Here is a 19,967-nt window from a genome sequence, read left to right as displayed (position 1 = left end):
TTCGCACTCGTATCTCTTGACCTTTTATCGTGATAATTTAATTAACACTCCTTGATTCTTCGCTAAACTAAAAATTTAACTTGTTTCCAGTAGACATTCTCTGACTGCTTTGCCATGTCCTATAAATAATCGGACTTGATGTAAATCTTCGATTCAATGACCTTGTTTGGATCACTAGCGATGACACGGCAAGGTAATATTATTATTTCTTATTTGTACACTTTTTAATTACTCTCATAACAAATCATTCCAAATTTTTCCACATTACCCCGAAAACTTAATAACACTCAGGATATTGTCATTGCGTTGTCTAATATTTTTAATTACTATAGTTTGAAAATATTTGTGACTTAGTGTTCATGATATGTGCTTGGAATATCCAAAAGTTAGGTCTAAGTAGTGTTTTTGACTCTACTTTCATCAAATTAGTCACGGTTATATTTTTAATATAGATATAACTATGATGGTTTAAGAAGGTCTGGTCAATCCTGTTGGGAAAGTCATAAACATGAACTAGTTCTCTTGGTTTTAGTACTCAGATTAGTATACTCCATTTTCTCTCCACTTTACAGCCAACATAAATTCAGGTTTACCCAAATTTTTAGGGAAAAAATTAAAGTTAAAGTTCTTAGATCATATCACTAAACTTTTGTTTATTGTCAAAAAATTTCCCAGAGATCATTTAATCTCACTTCATGGAGTTTATGAAAATATTTTCGGTGAATAGTTTTGATTTTAGATAGAAAAGATACAAGCATTATTTTCTCACGTATATGACTCCAAATAGAGGAGTAAAATATACAATGATTCGTGATTATGGTAAAGATAATAATTGATGGCGCACGCCATCGAAGATCATCATCGACGTCATCAGCGCCGCGCGCCCTCGACGTTGAAGACCAGGTGAAGCCACTCCAACTATCCTTTCCATTTTCTAGAGTCTCTCTCTCTCGCGTGTTTGTCTTTTCTCGTTCTCGCCGTTGTGTTTTGTCGCGTTCGCGACGTGTTCGACCATCCGATGTTTTACCGTCAAGGAGAGGGACCGTCCGTTGACCCTTCCCCCTTGTCCCTCTGCCCTTTCTTTCCCCCATTTCCTTCATTTCCATCTGTTTTCTTATGCCCTTTCTTTGTTTGTAATAGGGGGGGAGCCCATTTAGAAGGGCTCCCCTAATGGACTTCTCTTTAAGGCCCATGAAAGGGGCCATCTCTTTCCCCCTTATAAAGGGAAGAGAGGGTCCCCAAAAAAAGTTAGACAAGGTTTAATTTTCGGAGAGAGTTTCTCGTTCTAGCTTGGTCTCCCCTTAGAAAATAGAAAAAAGGGAAAAAATAGGAAGCAAAAAGAGAAAAAGAAAGAAGAGAGAGAGAAGAATGGGCGGAACTAAACGGGAACGGGTTCACGCTTGTTCCATCCGGAGCCCCAGGTGGCTGCCGCCACGGGCGCACCGCCACCGCTCCGCCTCGCGGCTGTCGTCGGGCTGCCCCAGTCCAGCGACTCCACCCGAAGCGGCGCTTACGCCGCCAGAGACGAGCGCCGCCCGAAGTGGCGTGTACGCTGCCAGAGGCGGGCACCGCCGCGACCAGCGACGCCGCCCAAAATGATGCCTACGCCGCTAGAGGCGAGCATAGCCGCCCACGCGTGCGCCGCCGCGACTAGCGGCGCCGCCCAAAGCGACGCCTTCGCAGCCAAAGTTGGGCGTCGCCGTGTCCAGCGGCGTCGCCCCAGCCGTGGGCACCCCCCGAAGCGGTGCCTACGCCGCTAGAGCCGGGTGCCGCCGCCAGCAGCGGGCGCCGCCGCCAGCCGCAAGCACCACCCCCATCAAGGGGGACTGGCCCAGACCAGCTGCCAGCCGCGGGTCGTCGCCCCGAGCAATGCTTGTGCTCTGAGTTCTTCCTTCCCTTAGACCGCTCCGGCACCATCAGCTGCATGTCGAGCCACCGTGTCTACTCCGACGTCTCTCCGCCCCACCCGCTCCGACACGCCACCGACGAAGACGAGATCCTGCACTACGAGCCACCGTCGATGGGGTATGCCGTCCTCTCCCATCGCTCGATTAATTATTCTCTTGCAGTATTCTTTCGTCCCGTCTCCACCGCACTCAGGCTAGGTAGGTGAGAGAGGCTAAACGAGAGATAACTACGATTGTGAGTGTATTACCTGTACGGACAAGTACGCCCATTACGAGCGAGCCCAACAGATTGAGTCTGTTCGGCCATAGACATCCTCGTCGCTCCGACGAGGTTCAAAATGTCACCATCGCTTGTAGCGACTCCCGTCCAAGCTTGTAGCTCGGCACTCCCATCGAGTCGGAGCCTGCACGTACGACATGTAGGGCATTCAGCATCACGTAGTTACATTCCCGTTAGGGAAACCGTCGGACGATGACACCGCTGTAATCCGATACTTTATCCCTTCTCAGCACTGAACAATCATATTCGGTGTCGACCGGACGACGTCCTAGACCTCGTCCGGCATCAATAATTTTGCTTTATATCTTATATTCATACCTAGAATAAAGATTCTATATGACCCAATTGAACTAGCTGTAGCTTTTACATATGAACAAATTTCGAAGAACTTTATGTTGTAGACAAAAAAATATGCACTACAAAATTGAGCTTTTAAAGATATATATGTGGTTTATGACATATAATATGAATGGAATTGAATAATTAAATTATCAGACAAGTCTTTTGTGTTCCACGAACTATGGGGGACATAGAAAATTTCATAAAAATATATTGAGAATGGAGTTTTCTTTATGGGATTTTCTCGTATCATATTAACCGTAGTTATAAAAAACATTCTTTCATTTTTCACCACCATATAGAAATAAGGATAATTCTCATATACAGCCTTTATTTGTTTAGAGTATCTAGGAAAAAGTAGGAGTGTGAGTTAAAATGGTCTAAGATAATAGCTTATACATTTTAAAATTCTAATTATGGACTTACGTAAATTAATGGAGTTCTATGTAGATGGCGTTGGACCTTACTTTGTTGCTGAGTGTAAGAATACAATCAATAAGATTCAATTCATATTTATTTAAAAATAACAGGACCATTTTTTATTAGTTGAGAATTTTCATTCAATTCTACTACCAAATAGTATATTTAATGATTATTTCATTCAATGGTGGAACAACTTTTAGTAGCACATTTAGCATTATGTTTTTTTCTTATATACTCTCTGTAGGCAATGCTTTTTAGAATAACTACAGTGAACATTTTTATAGTTTTTGTTGTGAACTTCAATTCATCTTTTTCTGTCTGCTAAATTTTACAACGCTTCTGTTTCATTCAATAACCTGGGTCCAATAGTTTGTTGAAGCTATTGAAGCGGGTGTTTGGACTCATGCGTTTATGATTTGAAATGACTGTCACTTTATCACGATCAGTATACACAAACTTATTCAGCAGTCAGGCTCCACATCTGAACTACTGTCTCCTAAGATTTTCACATGTGAGCACTCTTGGAAGTGTAACCTCCCATGTGGTGGTCTGCATGCCCATGTTTTGCCCCTTGAGGCCATGTTAGTGCGAATAATAAATGTTTAGGCACCAAATGAATAAATCAGATGGCTCTCGCCTCGGGTCAACACCTAGAATCGACCGTAATGACAAAAACTGCTGTAGAGGGAGTCGCATGCTTGTTCTGACGCGATAATTCCCTGATGTAAATTCACCCATCCGAAGCAACCTGCGATTCCGTGACATAGGGTGTGAGTTGCCATCACTCAACTGTGCCGTGCCTATAGTGACCTCCTATCAGGTGAGTGCACCGACCTCCGACCTCCGCCTCCCCCTTGTGCTAACCCCGGATGACGACGCCTCCTGCGTGAACCGCAGTTGCCACCAACTGTCGCCAGAACGTGGGTGTTTGGGATTTGCTGACCGTTCAGGATCTGAATGCTCCGCACGGTGCTGGAATCATTCCATGCACCCACACCTGTTGTTGATCCATTGCCAGCTCTTGACCTTATCGCATGCCTGTGCCGTCCTTGCTATCGCGTTCACCGTCCGCATCTGTGTGCCACCGCATCATGGCTTGAATTCAGCGCATGCACATTAGTTGCTTGGTTGAAGCCTCCTTAGGTCGATCGTATCCGCAGTCCCGTAGATACTCACGCCTCGGCTAGTGCTACCGCTGTCCTCAAGTCGGCACAAGATTTGCCAGATTGGCGGTGCCCACTGAGCTGTTGCTGTTGACTTTATCACCTTGCTGATGCACTCGCTTGTGGCTCATCTTCGTCCTTTGCCTCCAAGCTCCACCAACCACTCCCGCACCTACCCACACTCGATCCATGTCGATTCCTCTCTAGCTCATCTCTGCCCGCGATCCACACCGACAGCAGCATCAACAAAGATCTTGATGATGAGTTGCTCACAAACAAGGTATGCGGTCCTCTCGTTCACTGTTTACATTATCTTCTATAGTATACTTTCGATTGCACTCCACTGTGCTCGGGCTAGAGATAGGTGAGAGAATTGAGAAAACTACAAATTTGAGTCGCTTACCAGTATGGGTCGAGCCGGTTCGTTACGTATGAGCCCCTAAGGATTTATTCCGTTCGACACCGTAGCCGTTGTTGTCCCTCCGACGAGGGTCAGGAGGCCACCGTTACTGTCACCCGACTTCCCCTTCGGAGCTCGGCGTTTGGCGAACCTCTACGAGTCGTGGCCTGCAAGTATGACCCCGTAGGGCACGCATCATTCCGTAGTTACATACCCTTTAAGGTTTATTCATCCTACGATTTCGTTGACGACGTCCGACACTACTATCTAGGTAACTGAGCATCATCTCGGTACCAACCGGCCGACATCCTAGATAATGTCCGGCATCATATCTAAGGTGGGTTGTGCATAGTTTTCTGCATAATGTTCTCAATGTAGTTATTTAGCATTTTGGTGATGATGTCCGCATTTATTTTCAGCTGCAACGAATACAAGATGTATCACCTTTAGTGATATGACCAATAATGAAATGATATATCACTTTGATATGGTTCAGGTGCGAACACATACTGATGGCAAGATGTAGCTATTAGGGCAAAGGTAGATTTTTGGTGTGCACATATCATGGAAAGATCATTAACATCATGTATCATGATTTTTGGGATAGATCAGTATTAAATGTACGTGGGTCTTGGACCTCAACTTCATGTGTCATTGGCTTCATATCTCTGTTTCACATATCATGATTCTTTCTCATATTATCATGATTGACAATTTTATGCTCTACTGATAGACCCAAAATGTGGCATGCAATCATACACATCCTAAGGTCCTTTTAGGATCATTTCATGTGTATTATCTTCAACTTTACTAGAATTTGCATCTTATGCACTAAATAGAGAAAGTGATAAAACCACGCATTTTTAATGTAATTCTTACATAATTTACAAGACCAATACTTTCTTAGTAAAAATATATTTAAAACATTGTTACTTATGATGATATAAATGCTCTATTTAGTATGTCAGTTTATATTTTTTTGCAGGGAAGAGGTCAAAATTGAAGAAGGAAATAGAAGGAGGGTGAAATAAAGAAACAATAAGTATATACATATAAAATATAAATAATACAAATGTGTTATAGTGACCATCTGAAGTGGATGAGAGCTGGCGGCACTCAAGCCAGCCAACTAGCACAAAGCACTCAAGCCGGCTAGTAGTCTACGAGTATCACAACTCCAACAGCCCAATAGCTGGTCTGGATACAACGCACACAGACAAGCCCCTCGAGCCCCAACATGAGGCCCACAAAGGCAAAGGAGATGTGTGTGCATGCAATAGAGGAAATTCATTTAATTTTGTCATTAAATAACTGCAAAATTTTTATAGAGTGATGCTTCCTTCAATTCTTTGATATGGGATTATATCTGTTTATTTGTAGATTTGTGTCAGGTTGGGCCTAGACATAATACAAATGGTCGCCGCCCAATGGCCCATGATCATAAGAAATGAGACTAGAATTTGTAATCATGCTTTGAGCCGACCCAGCCCGAAGCCTGTATAATTTTGGGTCATTTCTAAGCAGACGGACTTGATCTGAACCATCTGATTTATGTAAGGAAGTTTGGATGATTAGATCTGTTCGCAATATTTAATGGTTTCCTATATCTATTTCTAGGGTTCCTATTGGCTGCGATCGGTGAGGAGGATTGTAGGTCACCTCAACGGACGAATCAGAAGAAAGAGCGATGATAAGGCAACTGATGGGGCAGGCTGATGAAACACCGATGGGGCAAAGACAGGGGTACACCATAAGAAGGGTCAACAACTATGATGTAATCACATCAATTAGACATATTTTAAAGGAGATCCCATGGCCCGGGGTAGATTCATACATCTTCGCCTCTAGCTGTTGACGTCGTTGCATAATGGCGGTTTCACCCGGTATAGGGGACCGCCAATGCATCCGCTGGCCTGGGAGTATCCCTAGGGACCCCCCTTCCATCAGCGGCCCTGGTGGCTCCTCCTTAAGCCATCAAAGCAGGCTTGAAGTTCCCTAATTGGATATCTTTCGTCCATAATTCCAGCGAGGGCGGGAGACCCTTCTAGTGGCGGGGAGAGTAGCAGGAGGGTAGTGACAACCTCTTGACTATCACAAAGCTCCAGAAAGCTCCCAAAGAGGCCTGAGGCACCTTGGATTCACGTTCGGAGAAGAAGAGCTGGGGAACCCAAATACTGACACTAGGTGGCGACCGGTGTTGCCACTCTAGCTCTTCGAATCAGGGCAATTTAGGTATGTTTCCAATCTCTACTCGGTAAACTATAACTCCTTTATCATACCCAGACACAAAAGTTTCATTCAATCTAGATATCGATCAAGTTTTCATATAAATTTGTTGTCGAGATTTTTTTTGGCATTCCATTGAACAACTTGTGTGTTCGAGGAATACTTGTCGATTTATTAGTCTCTTTTATCAACCATATAAAAAATTAAATATAATACAAATATATCCGTTTACTCTTATCCCGACCTTGTTTCGCGCATTTTGTTGAACGTCTCAAGGGTTTTTGACAGGACTACCCCATAAGCGAGAAATAAAGTATAAAATATATATTAAAAATATAAAAACATGTAAAATACATATATTAATGATATAATAACTAATTAAACCTATATAACAGTTTATAAAACCAATTCTCTTGATATCCCAAAATCTCGATAACAACATCTGGATATATAGCTACTCACTTAGTTATATTATATTTAGATATTTACTTATTCTATCCCTATCTATCTTCTTAGTTTATATATGTACTTTTCTAGCTTACTATTCTTAGCTTAGATATTTACTTATTCTTTGTTTATCTACACCTATATAAATATTCCCTAGCTCTCAAGTTTCTATTATCTCGTGCTTATTCTTTACGCTTATTAAAATAATTACTCTTATTAAGTAACTCCGTACTTCCGGCATCTTATTACCTTAGATCCTTATTCTCATTACTTATATTAATATCATTCTTAACTATATTATCTAATATCTTACTTTAGTATTTATCGTAACTAATATATATATATATATATATATATAATTCCTATCTGATATTTTCTCCATATCTAACTATCTCATCTTCTTACTAACTTCTTATTTCTTCTTATACTTTCTATCCATATTATTACTATTCTTGCTTATTAACTAAAACTGAATTATTAAATACATCTCTAAAGGTCAGACCCTGTGGAGATGACCTTACTAGAACTATACGTTTGAGTGAGCTTTATAGTTTTCTCAAATTTATTTAATTGCAGGCAAATTAAATTTACAATCACAACAGAAATTTATTCGCAATTTGGCTCCATCATCTACCACATTATTGGCTTTCAATAACACTAGAAAATTTGCCCCACTACTCCCAGAAAGCTCAGCATGCATCGCGATAAGTGTTGATAGTTTTCCAGTGGCACTGCCTCTTCAAATTCATCATCATATGTTGTGTTCCTTAATGCAATGACTGCACTACCTAAAGGCTTGTGAAATGCCTGAGTTTTCAGGTAGAGAATTATGGATTTATGTTGCTTAGCTTCTGGTCATTTCCCTGATCATCTTTTAGTTTTGGGCGCATCTTCTGTTGTTATGATGGGCGTTTACATGAAAGAGGACAATAATGGTTGTAGCAGAATATGAAAAGTATCTAAAAAATGAAAGAAGATTTTTTCTCCTTTGTTTATAATTTGAACCCTATTATTTATCCTCATCGTGCGTCTTCTTCAAGTGGCAAACGAAAATGACAAATCCCCACAACTTCTAGTCAACATCCACCCGATGCACAGATGCTCAAGTCTAAGCTTCATTATTTTTTTCACTCAGATGACCTGGGAACTGTCTCTGATCACTATTTTACTAATCTATAACCGATGTAAATTCCTAATTATAAAACCGTTACAAGATCCCCAATAAATCCATATTCTGTACTTTTAGATTAACATTTTTGCGGACATGATGATAATGTCCTCCGACTCTGTGTTGTACAAACATTACCAACACATAACCTGTGAGATATCTATCTCCTGGTTGTCATTTACTTTTATTGTATATTGTAAACTTTATACCGAGAAATGCAATACTAGATGAGTATTTGTCCAAATTGATGAGGCAAACATCAGAGGGGAAATGGTATAACTCAGTGTGAGCAAACTGGATCAGGTTAAGAGTTCATGGGATGATATTGTGGATCATGGAATACCATTAAGGCAAGCTTTTGTTTTAAGAAATCTTTTTGACAATCATAGACTAATCTACAAGTATCAAATGAAGAAGACTATCCTTGCAGAGTAATGTTCGCAGCAATATTGTTTAGATCAATTTTCGACTCGAGTCGTCGTAAAAGAGTTCTCACGCCACAACGAAAGTGTTAACAAATTCGATTTCTCGCCGATCCACTCAGTTGGACAGAAAATCAAAACCAGTTATCCGTCCAGAAGTTTTTGTGTTTCTTGGATTTACCCTAAAGAGTAGACAATAACGATACAACAGACCGGAACTTAAACCTGTTCCAAGCCCGGGACACTTCTCATGGAATAAGAGAATCGTGACACGGGCAGAACCGCATAAGAAGAAAAAAACAATACACTAGATGAAGTGAAGCGCGAACATTGAACCTGGACGCTGTTGAAGCTCCGTCGAGAGTGACACGTTATTGTTTTCGTCCGCATATCCTGATGAAAACTGCATGGCAAAAGAGACTACGCGGCGCCCCGACAAGGCGAGGCTGCCACGAGGAAGCCATGAAGCAGAAGAAGCTAACGAAACCTCTGCGACCCCTCTCGTCGTCGTCGTCTTCTCCCTTTCACCTCTCTTAGTGCACTATAAATACGAGGCCCCCTCTACTCTTCAATCTCACCCAGCTTCCTTTCTCTCGGTGGCAGAGCCAATAGGCATGGGATCGAGCAGAGACCTTTCGCTCCTTTCTTTAGCCATCTGCGCGCTGCTTCTCTGTTGCTGCCATGCGTCGCGGGAAGGAGAGTCGAGGCGGTATCATCACCGCGAGTGGAGGCTGGAGAAGCTCGAGGCGGTGGAGCCGACGAGGAAGGTGCAAGCGGAGGCGGGAGTGATCGAGTACTGGGATCAGAGCGAGGAGCAGCTGCAGGTCGCCGGCGTCGCCCCGTATCGCACAACCATCCAGCCCAAGGGACTCTTGCTACCCTACTACGCCAACTCTCCTCGCCTCGCCTACGTCATCCAGGGTTCCTCTCTCTCTCTCTTGGTTTTTCTATATATACTCTCTCTACTCTACCTAGCTATCTTTCTGAGGTTAGCCTTTGATATCACTAGGGAAGGGGATCTACAGCGCGGTGGTGCCGGGATGCCCCGAGACGTTCCAATTCTCCGAGCAATCGCAGCGGAGGAGAGAACAACGCGGGGCCGGCGAGAGTGACGAGCACCAGCGAGTGCACCGCTTCCGTGAGGGTGACGTGATCGCTCTTCCTGCCGGCGTGGCGAGCTGGTTCTACAACGACGGCCAGAACCCCGTCGTCACCATCACCGTCGCCGACATCGCCAACCGCGCCAACCAGCTCGACCAAACCCTTCGCGTGCGTCACCTTCCTCCTCTGTCTTCGTCTTCTTGCACTTCTTCTTTTACATCTTTTGCTTCTAAGGGCCCTAACACAATACCGCCCTTTAACCGTCGCTTATTTGCAGCGGTTCGAGCTCGCTGGACAGCAACAGCAGAAGGGCGAGGAAGGCTCTAGCGGGAACGTGTTCCGCGGGCTGAACGTGGAGACCGTGGCCGAGGCCCTGGGGATCAGCCGGGAGACCGCCAGAAAGCTGCAGGCCGAGGGTGACAGACGAGGCAACATCGTCCGCGTCGAGAAGGGCCTCCGCCTCGCGAGGCCCGAGCAAGCTCGGGAGGAAGAAGAAGCCGAGGGAGGAGAGCGCGAGAGAAAAGAAGAAGAGGAAGAAGAAAGAGAAGAGCGAGAGAGGAAGCGGAGGGAGGGTAACGGGGTGGACGAGGTTTTCTGCAACTTCAGGAACAGAGAGAACATCCGCGACCCCGCGCGCGCGGACGTGTTCAGCCGCGAGGCCGGGAGCGTGACCACCGTCAACAGCGGGAAGCTGCCCATCCTCCGCTACCTCCGACTGAGCGCGGAAGGGGGGTTCCTCAGGCCGAACGCCCACTTCGCGCCGCACTGGAACATCAACGCCAACAGCCTTCTGTACGTCGTCAGGGGCCGAGCCCGCGTGCAGATCTCCGGCGGCGGCGAGGGGCGGCGCGCCCTCTTTGACGGCGAGGTGCGCCGAGGGCAGATTCTCGTCGTGCCGCAGAACTTCGTGGTGGCGGCGCAGGCGTCGGGGGAGGAAGCGTTCGAGTGGGTCTCTTTCAAGACCGAGGACAAGGCCCTCGTCAGCCCCGTCGCCGGCAAGGCCTCCGTCTTCCGCGGCCTGCCCGAGTCCGTCCTCGCCAGCGCCTATCGCCTCTCGTCGGAAGAGGCGCGGACCGTCAAGCACGGCAGGGGCAGCGAGTTCCTCATCTTCCGCCCCCGCCACCAGCAGCAAGAAGAGGGTCGTTCTGCCGCCTACTGAGCTGATCCGATGCCATCCAATAAAATAGGTCAGAGGCACAAACAGGGCCGGAGATAAAGAAGAGACTAATAAAACGTTGTACCCGGCCACATGTACCTACGTAATACGTACCCTTTCCAATAAGAAGCACACGGTTTTTTCTACTGGTATCTTTGACATGAATGAATGATCTGCGAGAGAGTGTTCATCCACTGTGACTTTGTTGGCTCTTGGGTTTGAGTGGCTCAAAACTATGACTGACCGGGGAATGTATCGGGAAAGGTTGGATGAAACTCCGTTGATAAACGATAAACAGTAATTTTATAATTTAAAACAGCAGAATCATCGATGATGATGTGCATTTTGCAAATGAGTCTTCTCAATCGGAATTATATGGCACATTCGACCGATTATTTTCCATGTCCCAAAGCAGGTTTTAGCAACACATGATCCTTTGCTGGTTATGAACATGATCGGAAGAGCACGTCAGGAGAAGTTTACTTCTACAATACCTCTCTGATCAGTTGGTCGTCACACAAACAGAAGACACTGTCTCTCTCTTCATGTGAAGCGGAATACATGGCTGCAACCTCGGCTGCATGCCAAGGGGTGTGGCGGAGGAGAATCATTGGGGAATTATCTGGGGAAGAAATAAAAGCGGTGAATCTCTATCTGGACAATAAGTCCGCTATCATTTTGAGCAAAAATCCTATGCAGCACAGCAGGACCAAGCATATTGATACTAGATATCACTTTATACCGGAGTGCGTGGAGGAGAAAGCAATTTCAGTAGATTATGTGAGAACGGAAGATCAACTTGCAGACATTCTTACAAAGGGACTTGGGCGAGTTAAATTTCTGGACATGAGGAGGCGCCTTGGTGTTATAAACGTCTATGATAGGAGTATGAATCATGGGGGAAATTGAAGACAAAGATTCAGACTTCAGTGCATTATTTCTGTTTCAGGTACGATCGTGGCCGTTCATCAACTTGAGTTATAACGGCGATGGGAGCTCCACGTGGATGCCAGCTCATACTCAGTGGGGCCGTTGCAACAACCTCGTGCAGCACGTGGAGTGCCAGCTCATGATTCGAGAGACAGTCTCGTTCTTGCTTCTTTCCTTTCTTTTAATAGACGCTCTATAAATAAGAGCTACGTGCTCGATGTAATGTCATGCCGAACACTTTTCTTGAACCTCAAGTTTGTTTTCTCGAATCTGGTCGTGTTGTGGTCGCTGCGAGGAGGGAGCACCTCGCTCAAGAGTCTACAAGTGGTATCAGAGCCTCAGGGAGATCAAGAAACGCATCGATGGCGAGAAGGAATGGAGAATCGAGCTCCGGCGGCAAACTGTCAGTGTCTCTGCCCACGCTCAAGCTGACTCGGACCAACTATCGGATCTGGTCCATGTCAATGGAGGTATACCTGGATTCCCACGATCTTTGGCAAGCAGTAGCTGGGGAAAATGTCACCAAGAAGAAGGATCGCATGGCATTATCGGCGATCATGAGTGCAGTCTCTAAGGAGCAGCTGTTGACGCTGGATGCTAAGAAGACGGCGAAGGAGAACTGGGAGATTCTCAGACAGAGAAATCTCGGAGTAGACAGAGTCATTCAATCTCGAATACAGGCTCTGAAGCGGGAATATGAATTGCTCAACATGTCCAGGACTGATTCCGTTGAATATTTTTCCATGAAGTTTACTCGGATTGTTTCAGATCTGAGAAATCTCGGTGAGGCGATGGCAGAAAAGGATGTGGTTAGGCGTTTCCTGAGAGCAATGCCTTCAAAGTTCGATGCTCTCACCTTGTCACTGGAGCAATATGGAGATCTGGACAAAGTAAGTCTGGATGAAGTAATCGGCTCTCTCACTGTGCACGAAATGCGTCTCAGGGTCAGGGAATCCCGAGAGGAGGAGCAGGCTTTGTTGGCCAAAGCTATGAGTAAAGTCAGAATCGGCGCTGAGGAAGAGTCTTCTTCAGAAGGAAGAGGAAGAGGGCGCAGACGAAGCAGAGGTCGTGGAAGGAATACGTTCTATGATGGCAGAGATAAGAAGCCGGTTGACAAATCAAAAATTCAGTGCTATAACTGTCAAAATTCAGTGCTTCCGCGGCCTGCCCGAGTCCGTCCTCGCCAGCGCCTATCGCCTCTCGTCGGAAGAGGCGCGGACCGTCAAGCACGGCAGGGGCAGCGAGTTCCTCATCTTCCGCCCCCGCCACCAGCAGCAAGAAGAGGGTCGTTCTGCCGCCTACTGAGATGACGCCAGGCTATAGCTCGCTCCAGAAGACGAGATGCCAGCCAATAAAATAGGTCAGAGGCACAAACAAGGCGAGAGAAACAAAATAGAATAATAAAATGCATCACCATGATAAACATTCTGCAAAAGTTTTGTGCACCCGAGTTTGTATTAGCGAGTTATGTAATGTTTCCAATAACAAGCGCACGGTTCGTTCTTTCTTTTCTTATTTCCTTGTCAGCTCATCATTACAGTATCAACTGGAATGATTGTTCACCCGTCAATAGGGAGGGTGACTGATAGAAGTAATCTAGAAGAATGTTTTATGTGACTGATAGTTTTTCTGTTGCTGAATGGATGATTCTGATAATCACATGTAGGTGATTCTAACTGACCGGCGGTTAAGTGGCCTGCCAAGGTGGCCGCCCCATGAGTTGTATAAAAACCTGTGTGGACCAAAGATAAATCATAACGACATGTGTTTTTGACTTTCTCTTTCTGAGTGAGTGAGAAAGATCTCTTGGAGTTTTTTCCAACAGTGACCTCCCTCTAGTATCAGATGATGGCATACATATCGATCTATTCAATATTGATATCTGTACGTATTCAGCATCCGCCTCTAGACAGCTGACATCGGAAATCCGTTCTGGATATGAGTTTTTTAGATAAGGGGTCAACTAGGCTTGTTTAGTTGTTTTTGGGATGACAACAGATGATGAGGACAATGTCCGCCAACTAAAGGAACCATAATCTATGATGACATGTACGATGATGGGCACAACTAGGGAACGGCACGTCCGGGACGTGACGACTGGACGTGACGGGACAGATAACGCATGGTGACGGACAGGGACATGACGAGTAGTTCGTCAAGTCCCCGTCCAGTCATACGTCCTAGCATTTTACAAATTTCTGTCACATTCCCATCACATGTCACCCTACACATCATCCTGTCACCGTCCTGCCACTGGACAGCGTCACCATCACAGGTGACGAAAATACAATGCTTTTTTCTCTCTCTTGGATCTCTCTCTCTCTCTCTCATTCTCTCTCACTCGCTCTTGCTTGCTCTCTGTCTCTCTCTTGAGAAGAGGAGGAAGAAGAAGGGCAAAAGGAAGAGGAGGAAGAGAAAGAAGAAGAGGAGGAAGAGGAAGAAAAAGAAGACGAAAAGGAAGAGGAAGAGGAAGAAGAGGAAAACTAATTGGAGAAAAAAGAAGAGGAGGAAGAGAAAGAGTAGGAAGAGGAAGAAGAGAAAGAGGGCGAGGAGGAAGAAGAAGAGGAAGAGAAAAAGGAGGAAGAGGAAAAAGAAGAAAAATAAGTAGAAGAAGAAGATGAGGATGATGAGGATGATGATGATGATGATGATGAATAATACAAAGAATAAGAAGAGTAAGAAGAAAAATAAATAATGTTTGAAATCTTGTTGGTACATTCGGTGATCAGATCCTCAAGAACTTACCATACAAGGTCTCTAAAGAGTAACAACAGTTACAGATCTCAATCTAACCATTCTATTTGAAACAGCAGTTACAGATCTCGATCTATAACTGCCTAGTAATTTATACTTACCGTTATGATCTATATCCTATAAATACCAACCCACGTGTCTTTGATAAGATTAAGAATTATTGAAGGAGAAAATCATGATCTACTTCGTGCTATCATTCTCACTCTCTTTTTCATCTATCCCCATTCTCAGTTTATATCGATTTCTACTTCTATCACTCCGTGGAGTGTTCTTACATGGTATCAAAGCCATTGGCGATCGAGCTAGAACGCAAGCCCTTCTGCGCTGGTATCGAGGGAGGCAGATCTCTTTTTCCTCTCCTCAATAACCTTCACCATATCTTTAAACAGTGATTCTCATCATCATCTCCTTCAACTGCACCTCCTTCGCGTCAATATCTCCTGCATGGGCAAGTTGGAGCACCGATCGTCTCCTGCTTTGGAAAGGTCGCTGATCACCGCTTTGGATTTGGGCGGCGTGAAACTTCGCGGGGTAGGGGAGCGAGATGAGGCCGCCAAAGAGAAGAAGAGTGAGGCAGATTCTCAGCAAGTTTTAACGAATTGCTTAGATCTTGATTACGGCCTTGAGCTTCCTCGGGCAGTCTTGTCAATCGTCTGCAACTTCTTCTCTTCTCCTTGAAGAAGAGGATTATATCACAGTTGCTGAAGAATCTATGCCTCTGTGGCGGCATATTGATATCTAAAACGATTGCTGATAGCAACCATTGTTCGACATCTGAAGCTTACACTCTGTGATTTTGTTTTCATAGTGAATATGTCTGAATTTAGAGCTCTGACAACTGCTGGATAAGTCCCAACATTTGCTCCCTCTAGCGCCACCATGTCCATCAAGTTGACAAGCAACAATTATCAAGCATGGAGAAGCTCTATTTGGCCAATTTTAAATGGGTATGATTTAGTCAAGTGCATTGAAGGATTATCCTGGCCACTTTCTGTTTTAGATTTAGAAAGAAAAATCATAGAAAGTCCTATGTTCAAGGCATGGTGGCAGCTTGATCAGCAAGTTCTTGGCTTTCTACATTCTACACAATCGGAATCCATTATTCCTTGGATCAGCAAAACAAGAACGATCAGAGAAGCATGGGAGAAACTTGAGCATACCTTTTCAATCACAGTCAGTCAAGAATCATGGAATTACATCGACAATTCCATACTATGAAGAAAGGTATGATGACTATTGATGAATAGATAGCATATTTTAGATCTATTGTTGAATCTCTTGAAACTGCCAATCAAGTGATTAACGAGCCTACAATGATTTTCACATTCTTAGGAGGACTGGGCACAGAATACTCTCAGCTTGTGGTTAGTATAATTGCAAATATCAACAATTTGAAACTTGATGACATCATTATGAATCTAAAGGCGTAGGATGCATACTTAGCATATCAGCAAGAAATATTGGTGAATTGTTTTCTCCCTCTACAAACTACACTCAAACATGAAGTATATCGCATCATACTCAGCAACACAGAGATGGGTATTACAACCAAAATTACAGTTCAAACTGTGGAAGAGGTAGAGGTAAAATCAACAAATTTCAACCACGTTGCCAAATTTGCTTCCAATTTGGACAAAGAGTAAGAGAATGCAATGAGTTTCGAAATAGAAATGATTTGATATGGAAATCTTTAAATCACGGAGCATCTTCATCTTGACAAAAATAAAAAGCATACACTGCACAAAAAGAATACTTATCTTCAAATAAAGCATGGTATCCTGATAGTGGAACTACACAACATGTCACTTCAGATCAAAATATGCTGCAACAATCCACCAGCTATCTTGGGCATGATCAACTTCAAGTCAGTAATGGCTCAGGCTTGAACATTCTATCTATCAGTTCTTCTAAAATTGTCACACATAATAAGAATCTATATTTAAACGATGTTCTTCATGTTCCTGAAATAATCAAAAAATTACTTTCAATTCAAAAATTAACCTTAGATAATGACGTATATGTTGAATTTCATGCATCATACAGTCTTGTGAAAGATAGGAAAACACACAGGATCCTCCACAAAGGATCAATTAAATGTGGACTCTACTGCCTCAACTCTTCAGGTTAAACCCATCCTCAAGTTCATCTTGGAGAGAAAGCTTCAACAGATATCTGGCATTTTCCTCTTGATCATCGTCATTTTCGAATTTTATAGCTAATAATGAATAAAGTTGGTCTTCCTGTTTCTCATCTCAGAAAACATTATATGTGTGAATCATGTTGCATTAGTAAATCTCATAAGCTTCCTTTTGTCTCTACAAATCATTTCTCACAAACCCCTTTGGAAATTATTCACTCAGATTTATGGGGGCCATCGCCTATCCAATCATGTTCTGGTCATTTTTATTATGTAGTTTTCATTGATGATTTTAGTAGATTTACTTGGTTATATCCGCTTAAAAGAAAATCAGATGTTCTTTCTACATTTATTGAATGTTTATAGAAAGTAGAAAATCAGTTTTCCCATAAAATTAAATATTTTTAGTCAGATAGAGGTGGTGAATTTCAGGCTCTTCATTCTCTATTTAAGCAAACTGGGATTATTCATAGGATCTCCTGCCCACACATACCTGAGCAAAATGGTACATCAGAGAGAAAAGATCGGGATATTGTTGAAACAGCTTTATCAAGCTAGTATGGCAAAGAAATTTTGGGATGAAGCTATCTCAACAGCAACATTTCTTATAAATAGAATCACTACACTAGTTTTACAACATAAATCACTGTTTGAAGTTTTGTTCAAAATGTCTCCTAACTATTCCTGGTTACGAACTTTTGGATGTCTCTATTTTCCATTTTTAAAGCCATACTCCAAACCTAATTTAAATAACAGATCCGAGAAAAGTGTTTTCATGGGATACAATGCTCATCATTTTGGATATCAGTGTCTCTCACTACACACAGGTAAATTCTTTATATCTCATCATGTTATATTTTATGATGACATATTTCCTTTCTGCAATACAGCCGTCAACACAGCCACGCCAGGTGTTCTTGGTGCTCGACCATCTAAAATGTTTTATCATATTCCTGTACATTTTCCAATTAAATCTCAATCTGCACAGAATACTCAATCTTCTGATTGTCTAGATCATCCACCACTGGTTTCTTCACCAAATTTAAATCATTCCCTAACTTCATATTCTCCTAATGATTGAAGTTTACAATTTTTAAATCATTCTATTCCTGAAAATTCAGTCGAATTCAAGCAGTTATATGCTGATCAAGATTTGTCTTCTACTTTAGATAAAACACCAGAACTAGGTGTTAATCTGAAGGTCAAATCTTTATCTGATATTTATCTCAAAACAGACGCAAATTCTTCACCATCATCATCTTTGGTTCATTTTTCTCACTCTATGCAGTTTCCCAGAAAAAATATTACTATCAAACATCCTATTCCCAGTTTTTTTCAAACTACTATCACGACTCCTATCGAACCTACTTATTTTTCTATAGCATCTAAGAACAAAAATTGGATGAAATCTATGGAAAAAGAATACAAGGCACTTCTTGATAACGACACTTGATCTTTAGTTCCTATGAATCCTAATTTTAGTATTATATGCTGTAAATGGGTTTATAAACTCAAATACAACTCTTCTGGTGAAATAGACCGTTATAAAGATTGTCTAGTAGGTAAAGGCTACAATCAGCAACAAGGTTTTCACTATTTTGAAACTTTTCGCACAGTTATTAAACATACTACTATTCGATTACTTTTATCTGTTGCTATAAGTAAACAATGGAAAATACATCAATTAGCCGTATCAAATGCTTTCTTACATGGTAATCTATCAGAAACAATATATATGGAACAACCTCCAGGTTTTAAAAATTATGAATTTCCAACTCACATTTGTAAACTTAAGAAATTAATTTATGGTTTCAAATAAGCGCCAAGAGCTTGGTTTACTAAACTAACATCTTTTCTTACTACACATGCTTTTTCAGGTTCAACAACAGATAATTATTTATTTTATAAATCTGATCTAGTATCGCCAATTTTTATTCTTATATATGTTGATGACATCTTAATTATTTTCCTGATCATTTTATTATTAGTAAACTTCTTAATTATCTTTAATCATGTTTTGCAGTTAAAGATCTTGGTTCTGCATGATCAGCTGAAAAATGCACGTTTATATGTTGTTATTTAGGGGGCTTTCGAACTTAATCACTAAAATTTGTTTTTCCCTTAATGCTTGAATAAGGGGTCGAACCCTAGGGAGGTGATAGGGAAATTCAGTTTTCCTCAAATTAGGGATTAGTACTCTAAGTATAATAGTTATGATTTTTTAACTTTCAATAGATTTTATCATTAGTTAGCAATCCTTGATAAGAATGACCAACTACTCTTCTACTAAATTTTTTAAGTATCCATGGCGCAGAAAAAATCTAGATCAACAGTTCTCTTGATGAGTGCTTTACTTGTTTATTTTACCTGAATACTTAATTCAGCTTGAATAAATTTTTTTTTTATCTTTCTTTTTAATTTTGTATTCACTCAGAAATTATTTAGAGAAGAAAGTTTATCCCAATCGTTATCACTAATATTTTTATAAGGGTTGATCCAATTTTCCTATGCACTAGAGACCCTAAGGTAATATTTCTAACGTTTTGGATTTCCTTTTATTTTTACATGGATTTTGGATTGTTAAGAGTATTTTTCTTATATTTTTATTTTATCCAAATTGGTTCAAAATTGTAAAAATGTCCTAAATTAGCAAATCGTGAATATGTTTCACTATTTGCTAACTTAAGAAATACTAGATCATGAATACGATTCACAACTTTTATATGATTCGAGGGACAGATAGGATTCAAAATAGGAAGTTTATAATCAATTGACACTAAATGATTCTAAAACGAACTAAAATCTGTGAATTAAAAGACTGAAATCGGAAATTAAGGAAAAATGGTGAACGAAAATGAACTATGGTTTTTTGAAGATTTAAACTCAAAAGTAATTACAGACTGAACTCAAATTAGACCGAGAAGTACCAGGAGTGATTTCTAGCCGATTGGGATGAATTTTGCGCAACGAACAGTCTGATTTCCACCAATTAGATGCTTGATTTTGCAGGAGAATGTGGCATTAGATCGATGAATTTCTTGGCCCAATTTAACTCCAAACGCACTCCAGGCTGTTCTTGAGTCAGAGAGGGGGCTCTGGACTTCTCCTCTCGCT

General features: G+C 42.2%; 1 protein-coding gene across 1 annotated transcript; it reads left to right on the top strand.

The window, feature by feature from the left end:
• Nucleotides 1-9,368: 9,368 nt before the first annotated feature.
• LOC144701493 (cocosin 1-like) lies at nt 9,369-11,160 on the top strand. Its single transcript, XM_078573301.1, has 3 exons — nt 9,369-9,696; nt 9,785-10,044; nt 10,154-11,160. The coding sequence occupies exons 1-3, from the start codon at nt 9,390-9,392 to the stop codon at nt 11,033-11,035; spliced, it is 1,449 nt and encodes a 482-aa protein (XP_078429427.1). The 5' UTR covers nt 9,369-9,389; the 3' UTR covers nt 11,036-11,160.
• The last annotated feature ends 8,807 nt before the right edge of the window (nt 11,161-19,967 follow it).

The sequence above is a fragment of the Wolffia australiana genome, chromosome 3 (genome assembly GCF_029677425.1).
Source record: "Wolffia australiana isolate 7733 chromosome 3, ASM2967742v1".
NCBI classification, from domain to species: domain Eukaryota; kingdom Viridiplantae; phylum Streptophyta; class Magnoliopsida; order Alismatales; family Araceae; genus Wolffia; species Wolffia australiana.
Note: the sequence above shows the minus strand (reverse complement) of the source record. Positions and strands in the feature narration are given on the sequence as shown.